Source organism: Vigna unguiculata, chromosome 1, assembly GCF_037176805.1.
Source record: "Vigna unguiculata cultivar grain cowpea cultivar isolate G323 ecotype 2 chromosome 1, ASM3717680v1, whole genome shotgun sequence".
In the NCBI taxonomy this organism is placed as follows: Eukaryota; Viridiplantae; Streptophyta; class Magnoliopsida; order Fabales; family Fabaceae; genus Vigna; species Vigna unguiculata.
The window spans coordinates 30,830,071-30,842,937 of NC_140792.1; the positions used below are offsets into that span (position 1 = coordinate 30,830,071).

General features: G+C 26.9%; 1 protein-coding gene across 3 annotated transcripts; it reads left to right on the top strand.

The window, feature by feature from the left end:
- Positions 1–7,618: 7,618 nt before the first annotated feature.
- UBC22 (ubiquitin-conjugating enzyme 22) lies at positions 7,619–11,031 on the top strand. 3 transcript variants are annotated; one of them, XM_085671231.1, is made up of 8 exons: positions 7,645–7,777; positions 7,872–7,962; positions 8,688–8,803; positions 8,961–9,105; positions 9,191–9,268; positions 9,522–9,634; positions 9,719–9,822; positions 10,541–11,031. In XM_085671231.1, the coding sequence occupies exons 3-8, from the start codon at positions 8,801–8,803 to the stop codon at positions 10,857–10,859; spliced, it is 762 nt and encodes a 253-aa protein (XP_085527357.1). In that variant the 5' UTR covers positions 7,645–7,777; positions 7,872–7,962; positions 8,688–8,800; the 3' UTR covers positions 10,860–11,031. The 3 variants fall into 3 exon arrangements, with proteins under 3 accessions (XP_027926634.1, XP_085527357.1, XP_085527365.1); XM_028070833.2 differs by lacking the exon at positions 7,872–7,962 and having other exon boundaries at positions 7,619–7,777; XM_085671239.1 differs by lacking the exons at positions 7,645–7,777; positions 7,872–7,962; positions 8,688–8,803.
- The last annotated feature ends 1,836 nt before the right edge of the window (positions 11,032–12,867 follow it).

Genomic DNA, 12,867 nt, shown 5'->3' on the forward strand with positions numbered 1-12,867 from the left:
AGATTCCTACGACAAGAATTGGTTATGAAGGGACCTTTTCTGGCTTTCATAGGTTAACTAACCTTGCATAGAGGAAGGCTAGGTAGATCCATGGTTTGATGAGCCAAAATCTATTGGGATCCTTATGGTAAGGAACAATTCTAACGTTTCGCTTAATACATAAAAATCCTTCAGAGGTAGTTTATGTTTGTTTTGTTATATATGATGTGTATGCTAAATGTTTAGTTTTGAAATGGTTGATAATGTCTTCTTCAAAATTCATTATACAAAGATATATTAAGATAACTCTTATATGATACCTTGTAAAACAACTTTAGTTTAGTAAAATTTATTTTATTATATTAAAGTCACTACAATGTGAAATTCTTTTAATTGATTAAACTATTATGTTAATAAAATAAAATAGTATGACCATCAACTAGACACCTTCATTAGACAACCAACTAGATGAAGAAAGATAAGGAAAAGTCACCTATTCTCTTCCTTGACTTTGAGTCTTCTTCTAGATTAATATTATGAGACAATTGCTATAAGCAATATCAACATTGAACAACTCCAAACACTACATGAACTTTCTCATAATAATAGGCTTGGTGACATAAATTGGATTCTCCTTCACACCAATCTTTTGCACTTCAAATGCTTCTCAATGTGAAGAAAATTATACTTGGTGAACAAATCAACTTTGCATTTGGTATCGGAGAACTACATATAGCCTAGGTTGGGGTCAAATAGTATAAAAACAAATTGTTCATTATTGGTTTCTGTTACACATACTTATATTCTCTTGGTTGTCTTTAAACATTTTAGAAAGTTTTTACACTCATTTATAAAACAATTAGAGGAATCCTTATAAGCATCTAATAGGTCATATTGGAAACAAATTTCAAGGCAATTTTAAAGTTCTATTTAAACCCTTTCTTTTTAAAGTAGATGTTCTTTTTTGAGATTTCCAATATGTTTTTAAGTAATGTTATTTTTTTAGAAAGACATTCTTAATACAAGTGCTCTAGAAAGTGTTAAGTGTGACAAATTACTATGAATCATTAAGAAACAATTCAATATTCCTGTATTCTTGGATATAAATGATTTATGTGTAATTTTTTGGGGTATAGAGTGAGAATGTGATGGGTGACTAATAAATGTATATTTTATATCATATGATATAGCATGTTACACATTTGTTTACATAATTAACTCACCCTTTTATGTGTGATATAAACTTTACGATCATACTTGATATGAGAGCATACGATATTGCAAGTGGCATGTGATAGAGTTAGAGTAATTTTTGTTTCCTTTAGTTATGGAATGTATGAAATATTATAATGTTTTGAGGAACACAATGTTCGTTGTATGGATATATAATTTTCAATTTGACAGTATGTTTTTCGGTCTAGCTCACCATAATGATGGGCCAAAGGTAGTATAGGATGGGCAGATCCACCTACCCTTCTTTTACAATTAAAAATTAAAATAACAAATAATTTAAGTAATTAACTTATTTATATTATATTATTGAAAAGATGCAAATATCAATAGAACTACAACTCATTAATACTTACAAATTAAGTTCAAATTATTAATCATAACAAAGTAATATAACATTAAAGGTAATAATTATTTTAACTTATCATAATAGAGATATTCATTAATCAATTAAACACTTAAAAAATATTTATTTGATTAAATGTGATATATATATATATATATATATATATATATATATATATATTATAACAAAATTTAAAAACAAATACAAAATACTAGTGGACAAATCCACCAATCTGTCAATCTACTAACCCATTAATCCATCCTTTTTAATAGGTTAGACTAAGATTTTCAACCCACTTTGTCATAGTAACCCAGCGCATCATTCTTTATTTATGATAAGAGATCAAACCAAATTGAGATGGTTTGCTACTCATATCCAAAATTAACAATTTAATCTTGAAAAATATTAATGAGAAAGCATAACATATAAATTAATTTAAATAAAACTATACCTAAATTTATTAAATAAAGTATCAAATTTGATTTTTATAAATTAAATATACAATTTATTTTTTACTACAAGTAGTAAACTATGCATACAAAAATTATTTTTCCTTTAATTGCAAGTTATTATGCATGATCAATTATTATAATAATTATCTTAAAATTATACTAATAATAGTAGAATAAACTTGTCTATATCAATTCATATTTTATTATCATGGTATTATAAACCAAAATCTATTAGGATCCTTATGATAGGTGCAAAATATCTAATGTCTAATTCAATACATGAAATCTTCCGAAAGTAGTTGTTATAGTTTGTCTAGATAATGGTATATGATTGAATGAAGTTGTTGTATGTGACTGTTTGTTTTTAATCATTTGATTAAATTATAAGTCTTTCCTTTTTAAATATACTACCTTACCCTGGTATATGATTATATTTCTTTCTAGTATGATTATGTGTTACACAAGAGTATATAATAATACAAGTGAGGAACCTAGTAGTGATCTAGCCCTAGAGTAGTGTATATATGGACAACTACTTATGTATAACTTATTTCATGTTGTATAACATTCATCTTTCTTTTGATAATTTTTATATTTTGAAGAACTATGTTAGGTATATTTTAAGGAATGTTATAATACATGGAGCATTACTTATGATGTGATATTATGCTTAATACCAAATTAATGGATGCTTTAAATTAGTTTAGAATTTCTATTAATCCTGGGTGTTACATTTGTTGATGTCTATAAACCTCCTTCTTTACATTTTAAAAATTTAAAATAGAATTCTCCATTAACTTATAATGTTGAAAAATACCATTTGAATTATATAACAGTTGGAAGTCCCAAATCGACTAGAGAAAATGTTGATTTCCAGTATATCAGTGAGTGCAAACCTTACCTTACAAGTCAATTTTATGAGATCGAGTTAGGCTTAAAGTTTACTTCTTAACACTCTATCATAGAGTCTATCCTAACAAAATTTGTTATTTTTTGGGTTTATTGTTTTATCTGCTATCGGAACCTATATGCATCGACGTGAGAAGATATGTTGGAAGTCTTATATCGACTAGGGATAAAACCAATTTACAGTACATAGGTGGGTGCGAGCATCACCTTACAAGCTAGTTTTATGAAGTTAAGTTAGATTTAAAGGTTCACTTCATAACAAGCATACATATATATATATATATATATATATATATATATATATATATATATATATATATATATTTCAATTAAGTGTTGGTAACTTTAATTAATACTTTTATATTTAATTTACTAATTTTATTTTATAAAATATACATAAAATGAATATTTTATCGTAAGATAATTTATTTTACAAGTTAATACTAATTTGGATATGAAATAAATAATATTTAGTTATTATTTTTTTGAATAAAAAAGTATATTTAAAAAAATCTCAAATCTATGATTTAAAAATAAACCTAAAATAAATATTTATATGTTTTTGTCAAGTTGATTGTAAAAAATTACTTCTTGTATAAAATTATTTATATACTTTTGTGTGTTTTTGTGTGTTAGGTATGAAGTTTAAAAGTTCTTTGAAAAACATTCATTTTTTCAATAAATATTTTTTCTTTAATAAATTCAAATAATATTTTATTGTAACTAAAATGGAATATGAATTACGATATTAACTTTTAAGATAGGTAACTATATTTTTCCTTTCCTTTTCCTAAATACATTTTTCATACCAAAAAATCAAATCGTTAGTTGGTGTTCTAAAATAATCACACATATTCTATATAAATTTTATTTTATTTTCATAATTAAGAAACTTATAAGTTTTTTTAATTAAGAAACTTATACGTTTTTTTAAATAAGAAACATTAGTGTAGAATTAAAAGAGGTTTATTTATAGTATTTCGTAAAAGAGGTTTAAAATTGAAAATAGATGGTAAAGAAAATTTGAAACATTGGTATTATAAAATACAACCTATAAATTAGTTATTCCAAGAACAATTTAATTCATTTACACTTCATTTTAACTTTCTATTTCATTTTACATTAATAGTTCATATCAATTAATAGCTCATATTGAATAAGTGATAACGTATTTTAATTCTTTCTCAAGAAAACTTTAACATCAATATGCTGAGATACTATAATTTTTCTTTCTTCGTTCATATATATATATATATATATATATATATATATATATATATATATATAAGAATAAGAATAATTTCCTTTATATAATATAGAATAATATAAATAAATAAAATTAAGAGTAAATAATTTTCTTTGCTATATTGGATGAATATTTAAACTAATTTATTAATTTGTATAAGCTTAGTTGGAAAAATAAATCTGAACTAATGTATATGTAATTTGAATGAATAAAAGTATAACTATGTTTTTTTTATCTAATTTTTGTTTTTAGTTTATTTTGTAATAGAACTTCATTTTAAGTGATAATTAGAAAATTGAAATTAGTAATGAGAATTGCTTCATAAAAAAAAATAATGATTTATATTTTGCCCATGTATATTTAAGGTTTAATTAGTTAATTGATATCTATTTTTGTTTAGATGTATCAATTTGGTAGCCACTATTAAAAAAGTATCAATTGCGTCCCAACTATTGAAAAAAACGTCTCAATTAAGTCTTTTTCACATAAAAATTGTTAACACAGTTAACTATGTGTCACATGTCCGTCTCTAGCTTTTTAAATTATTTTAAAATTTTTAATTTGTTTTGAATTTTTGTTTTGTTGTCATGTGTTAGGTCCTTGGTGTGCCATGTGGCACTGCTAGTGCCACGTGACAAGGTACTGTTACGTGTTAGTATTACTATCAAATGTTATTGTCTTGATTTCAATTTAGTTTCTACATATGTCTAATTGATTCAATTTAGTCACAAATATGTCTATTTGTTTCAATTTAGTCCCCCACATATGGCATTTTAATTCAATTTAGTCTCCAACTCTTTTTTTTTTGTCAAAATAGAGAAATATTCTCTCTCTAAGACAAAATTTATTATTTATATAAATTTTATATTGATATTTGTCATTAAAAAATGACTTACAAAATTGAGTATTGATATTTATATTAAAATTTAGTGATAAAAGTCATGAATAACAAAATATAGGTTAATATTACAAAAAATGTAATATGTTATATCGTCATTTTCAATACAAAAAATATGAATATAAAAATACTCATATTTCTTTATTGAAAATGACATTATAACATGTTACATTTTTTTTAATTTTATCTCAATTTTTGTTATTCATGACTTTTACCACTAAATTTTACTAAATTTTAATATAAATATGAGTAATTAATTTTGTAAGTCTTTTTAATAATAAATATCAATATTACATTTATATAAATGATAAATTTGATCCGAAAGGAGAGACATTATTTCTCTATTTTGAAAAAAAAAACATTGGAATAAATTGAAACAAGTAGATATATGTGTTGACTAAATTGAAACAAATAAACATATGAGAACTAAATTGGATCAAATAAACATATATGTGAACTAAATTAAAATAAAGACAATAACACTTGGTAATGACACTAATACGTGACATCCACATGTCACACCAAGGACCTGACATGTGACAACAAAAATAAATTAAAAAATATTTAAGTTAAAATTAAAAGAAATAAAAAAACCCAGAGACTGACACATGGCACGTCGTTAACTACGTTAATAATTTTGTTATGAAAGAGAACTAATTGAGACACTCGTTCCAAAGATGAGACGCAATTAACACCTTTCTAAAAATGTATACCAAATTGACACATTTAAACAAGAGTGAATACCATCCGACTAATTAAACATATATTTAAATAAACTTAATTAAAAATTTAAGTTTAACTTATAAAAAATACGTTATGTTTGACTTCAATTTATTTAATATATTTATATATCAATTATTTTCTTACCAAGTCTTTTTAATAATTTCCTAATTTTAACGATATAATATCTGAAACGTTATTTTATTTTATTTTATCTTAATTTAGCACACAGAATTTTGTAAAGATAAATAATAAAAATTAATAAAAATTTAAGTACATTATATATGAATTCTTTTTAAGTTATATATATATATATATATATATATATATATATATATAAAATATGAAATAATGTATATGTAATTTGAATGAATAAAAGTAAAACTAATTTTTTATCAAACTTTTGTTTTTAGTTTTATTTTGAAATATACCTTCATTTTAAGTGATAATTACACCATTGAAATTAGTACCGGGAATTGTTTCACAACAAAAATTAATGGATTACATTTTTCCCATTTATTTAACTAAGCTTAATTAAAAGTTTAAGTTTAACGTATAAAAAATATGTTAAGTTTGACTTCGATTTATTTAGTATATTTATGTCAATTATTTCCTTACCAATTTCTTTTTATAACAATTTCCTAATTTTAACAATATAATATCTGAAATGTCATTTAAATTTTTTTTATTTTAACTCAAAATTTTGTTAAGATAAATAGTAAAGTTAATAAATAAGTTTTAGTATATTATATGCGAATTCTTTTTTTTTTCTGATATATATTATAATATTCACCTATTAACTATTTATACATATTTTTAAGATTTATAATTAATTGTTAATACAATTTTTGTATTAAAAATTATTAAAATTAAATTCATTATATGAGAAATACAGAGAAACAATTAATTTTAATTTTGTTTATAATTATCTTAATTTTGTTTAGTCATTTGTCTAACAATATTTATAATACAATTTTAAAATAAGTTTTTTAGGCACAAAATTGAATAAACCTAACTTATAAAATTTTTGTGGAGGAACAATGATTGAAAAAACCTATACATTACTATTACTATTTATACTTTTTTTTTCTATTTTAGTCCAAGTAGCAATTTATTACAAGTCACCCCAGTTTCAATACTTTTATATAAACTTTTTATTTATTTATTTATTTATCTTATTTGACATTTTTCATTTTTCATTGTTTCTTTATCATATTACTTGTCATATTTATAAATTTTTTCACGTTATCTTCTCATTTTTCCTCTCTAACCCAATCAAAATATGTTATGAATATTTACATTTGTTCTATAGATAATATATATTTAATACATATCCTAAAACAAGAAAGAGGATTTAAAAAACAAAATTTTGATTGTTTTCTCATTTTTCCTCTCTAACCCAATCAAAATATGTAATAAATAAATATTTTTACATTTGTTCCATAGATAATATATATTTAATACATATCCTAAAACAAGAAAGAAGATTTAAAAAACAAATTTTTGATTGTTTTCGTAGTTTGAAATCATTGTACCGTTAATAAATCCTACGGTTCTAAGGTGGAAGTGGAGTCCACAGGCAGACAGAGCGCGTGGAGGAGCCATCTAATTTAGGTAGACAAGAGGTAGCCAACGTCTACATATTCAGGAGATCTGGGCTAAGCAACAGCTCTTTTCAAAATAATATTTTTTTGACATTATTTTCGAACAAGCAATTAATAATTTTGTTAAAAAAAATTACTATATCCATATTCATATTAAATGACCTTACTAAAATTTTAAATATTAATTAATTAAATAATTAATGGCGTCTCCCTTTTATTTCCCAGCTTGTGAATAAATATTAAACTTTGTGTTCTCAAGTTACACCAATCAATCATTCATTCATTCCAAGGAGAGATCGCTTTTGTGCCCCCCTCTCTCTCTCTTTCTCTCACACTCTCTCTTGTTCTTCTCTCTCCTCTGGCACCTCCAAAAGCTTCTTCTGTTCTTTGCAGGTGAATTCTCATCTGGTTTCATTTGATTTTGCTCTAGTGGGGTTTGCATTTTTTTCATCTTACCGGGTTTCATTCATATATTTTCCCCATTTAGGTTGAAATCTGTGTTCAATTGGTGGCGTCGATGATATCCAGAATTTTTTAAGTGTCGTGCGCTGTCAATTGATGCTTTTCTAATCAAACAAGTAATTTTTTTTGTTTGTGGGGTGTTCTGTTTCTTGTTAGATTGGGATTATTGAGATTCTGGGGGTTTCATTTACCCAGTAGGGTTTTGCCGCTGTCGTTTGCTCTCTTTTTTTACAAAAAAGGGCTTTAATTTTTCTAATTCTTCTTCTTTTAATATTTTTTGCTTTGCATTCAAGTGAGTTCCTCTCTTAGGAAAATATAATCTTGAATATTTCTAGGGTTTTGTTGTGAGTGATGTAATTCGGGTCAGGAGCTCAATTTTGGTTGTTATTGATTTTTTTGTTTAAATGTATGTGGGTTTTTTTCACGCGATTGGTTGGACAAATATTTTTAATTTCCAGTTATTTGGTGTGTTTAAGTGTCTGAGAAGGGGCTAACCGTAGATGTTCCGTTTAATCTTCTTGTGTATGAGTGTGTAAGAATTTTTCTCTTTTTGGTTGTGAAAAATGAGTTTGATTCACAAGTTACTATTGATTGTTTGTGTTTTGGAGGTTTTTTTTTTTTTTTTTCTGAAGGGGAATTACCGATAAATGGGTTACTGGTTTTCTTTCAGCTGATTACTTTGGGTTATTTGAGATTTTTGATTCATGATTTTCCGTACAACTCATTTTAATGCCAATTCTTCTCCCTAGTGCTAATTCTAGTATATATGAGTCCCATCTTTGTGCATAATAATTCGACCTAACTTTTCACTCATTCCTGATAAAAATGCATCTGCATGCAGGCAGTTTTTCTTTTGTTTGATCGGATTCTTTGGTCTAAGCCGCAAATTGAGAATTCAGTTTGAAAAGGGCCACTCCCCCTTAGTGTCAGAACAAAGCAGGTGCCTTTGTACCGATGGTAAGGAATGTTTTGCTCATTTGACTGGAGCTATCTTAATAGAGCTCATGAATCATTAATCTGGCATTTTATTATTAAATATTTGTCACGGTTTTCTATTTCCATTTTGTTAAGGTGTTTAATATTCTCACATTGTAATATGATGCTTTTGTTCTAGGCCACTAATGAAAATCTTCCACCAAATGTTATAAAGCAACTTGCCAAGGAATTGAAAAATCTCGATGAGTCCCCTCCCGAGGGCATTAAAGTTGTAGTAAATGATGATGATTTTTCAACTATTTTTGCTGACATTGAAGGCCCGGGTAAGTAGCTTCATGTTCTTGTTGTGCGATTGTGCATTCATCATTTGGTAGGGAATTTGATGAACTGGAGTATATTATTTTGCAGCTGGAACTCCTTATGAAAATGGAGTTTTCCGCATGAAGCTTTTGCTGTCCCATGATTTTCCTCATTCTCCACCAAAAGGTGTGTTTTAGACTTCCCTTATGGGCAATCTTATAATCTGCTAGTTACATTATTGAGACAGAATTATACTGTTTAGTTTATTGCTTTGGGATTTTAATTTGGTTATTCTTTTGGTTTTTTGAGACTTTTTTGTTTGGTAGAGTTTATTGTGTATTTAACAAAATGACATATATATGCTCTACAGGATCACATATATTCTTTGTATGTTGCAAAAGCTGTTAAACTTATGTAACCATTGAATTCAATGTTGTAGGTTTTTTCTTGACTAAGATTTTCCATCCGAACATTGCAACCAATGGAGAGATTTGTGTCAACACACTTAAAAAGGATTGGAATCCTAGCCTTGGGTTACGTCATGTTCTTATTGTAAGTGCTTTAGATATTCTTCATTTATTAAGTTTTGCTAGATTGGTCTTCATATATGTTAACACCCATTCCCAAATTGAACAGGTTGTTAGGTGTCTATTGATTGAGCCATTTCCAGAATCAGCCCTAAATGAGCAGGCTGGTAAAATGCTGCTTGAAAATTATGACGAGTATGCTAGACATGCTAGGTAAGTTGTCCAAGGATGTTATTCCTGTCAAATAATTTCTTATTGGGGAATTTGAAAAGTTAATGTGAAATTTTTGGTTTTTACCAAGTTTAGAATATTACTAATGAGTGGGTGAATGACATTGGCTATGGAGCAGTTTATATACTGTTAGATAGGGTTTTTAATATAATAAATGCGTTCTTTTCAATTGCATCCTCCTTTGTTTAAGCCCTGCTCTGGAATCTTTCAAATAATAGATTGCTTTCTTTCTCTGCTGAAGTTCATCACCCGGGCACTTGTATATATCTATTTCTGATCTTTATTATTGCCTCATTTAAACTTACCATTGTGATCTTGAATACCAACATGTTTTATTCGTTGTGGCCAACTCCTATGGTGTTTGAGAGAGAAAAGAGTTCATTCCTTATTTTGGACTTGTTCTGTGAATTTGGTCCCAGCCATAGTAAGTTGTTATCTCAAATGTTATGGCCTGTGTCCTGTGGAAAACTATCTCAAACAAACAGGCTCCACCTCATTTAATCTTATGTTTCTTTAGCTGCTCAAGTTCACACGAGTTGAGATGAGACCTTAGGACATATCATTGCTTATGTTATAAACTAAACGTTCTTTTGTAGTTTTGATCAATTTTCCCGAGTTTGTACAGCCATACTATTTTGACATTTTAACAATACCTTACCTACATGATTCATAAACACTCCCTTCCAATTGTGGCATGCAGGCTTTATACTGGAATCCACGCAAAACCAAAGCCCAAATTCAAGAGTGGAGCTATCTCTGAATCAACTACTGCTCTGAATGTTGATCAGACAAACACCTCTGTACTTGGTGCTGACGTTAAAACCACTTCAGCGAGTGCTGCATTGCCAGTACCAGTACCTGCTGCAACAAGAGGAAATAGTCAGGAACAGGCAGCCACCTCTGTGATTACTTCTGCTACAGTCATTTCTACTGCTTCTGCACCTCAGAAGAAGGAAGCAAAAGCTCTGGTGGACAAGAAGAAGATAGATGCCAGAAAGAAAAGTTTGAAAAGATTGTAATGAAATTGTTCAACTGTTGAGGTTTTTATTTGTTGCTTAGTTTTACAATTCCATAGAAAAAGAGGAGTGAGTGGAGATGTGTCCTTCTGGAAAGATGGGTTCAACATTTGCTTTATACAATGAATGAGTTATTTCCATTGGGCGTAAAATGAATGAAATTGAACTTCTTGTCTTTGGCCTTGTGCTATACACCCTAGCAGAGTGCGTATAGGTAGATTGAAGTTAGGTTATTTTAGGATTCAAATTATTTAAAGAATTTTTCCTTTCTATTCAAACTGCTATCGTTTTAGATTGATGTTTTAGTTGAACCCAAATGTTTTTATGTGAAAAAAAAAAAGAAAAAGAAGCTTGATTATGTAAACAAGGATAATCTTAACATGTTAATGAACCAATTTTGAGAAAATTGTGGTAAGTAGGTATTGGTCTAAACCCTACCAAATTTGACAAGGCTCACGAGGCCTTCACTATCCACAGTGGTTTACTCAAGAAGTTCCCCATCAAGGTGGTGGAGGGTATTTTTCTTCTCCAGTACATGCTTTAATCTCAGTCTATCTTCAATAAAAATAAACAAAGATGAGTGGTGTTACTATTTCAAAAGTAACTGGGAGATGTGACATGGTATAAAACAAAACCTTGGATAATGTTTCACCTCATTTTCACTTATTCCATGTCCCTCTAACTAACCTCATTTTTAAAAAGTTGTCAAAAAAATTTACTTTCACAGATAGTTATTTCTTTAAAATAAAGTAAAAACTTAATTCATGTGTAGTTCTAAAGTTAAAGATACAATACCAACGGGATAGAAAATAAATGAAAAAAAAAATAAATTCCACTAATTGATTTTATGTTTCAGTGGAATTATTACAAAATTTTACATCAAAAGTGTTGCATGCTAGTGCCGTTTATAGGCAAATTTAAGTAATCAAATATTAAACGCTCTAGAACTAATAAAAGAAACAACAGCAACAAGTTAATGTTTAAGTCAAACTTCATTTAATATCTTAATGTGAGTAGAGGGAGGCAGAGCAACATTTGCAAACTGAGTCCGATTGTCGCAGAGCAAACTGTGCTGTAGATTAATGAAGGAGAGGGTCAATACTTAATACAGAAGCACTTAAATGGTGATAAAATATTTGCTTCATTTAATCTTTAGACCAAGGATTATTAGTAATTTGATTATTATCTGGTAATTGATTTGTTTCCGTTTATATATTTTTTCTCTGTTTCTATTTTTTTTTTTTTTGTAAAAAACTTAATTTGGTTCATAGTGCTAAGTCAGTGTTAACACCGTTTCAAGAATACATTATGTCAAAATGAGTTATATTTTATCTTATGATTCCTTTGCTTTTTTTTTGTCTTTTTTTTTTCTCCACGTTCCTTTACTTCACCTCTTTTCATCCCATCAACTTCTTTCACATTTCTAAACCTCCCATCACCTTCTTCTACCTCTCGCTACCATCTCTTTCAATTTAATCTAGAAAAATTATATTTTGACTCTTTTTTACTCTTATCACTTACTTTCTGACTTGTCTTAATGCGAGTCATTAATTATTTAAAAAGAAAGATATTGATATATTAATCAACAACTCCTACTATAAACTTCTTTACTTCCAATTTTCTTTGTTAAGTTTCATTCCAAAATATTTTTTTAAGATCAAAATTACTAATTAAGTCTTTAAACAATAAAATAAAATCATATGGAGTCCAGGGGTCGTGTCCTCTAAATTTTTGCAATTTAAACTTATTTATATATATATATATATATATAAAATAAAATAAATATATTGATATTAAAAATAATTTATATTTTGAAATTAAATAATTATACTTTTAATAGCAACATTTAAATGCATATAAAAGATATTATATTACTAATAAAAATAATCTATATTAAGAAATTGATAATATTTTTTATAAAATATTTTACTTTTCTATTAATCTTAACTATGGGTTATTGGAAGTTATAGTTATGAAGATTGATGACATTATTCGTGGTTAAAAACTAGTG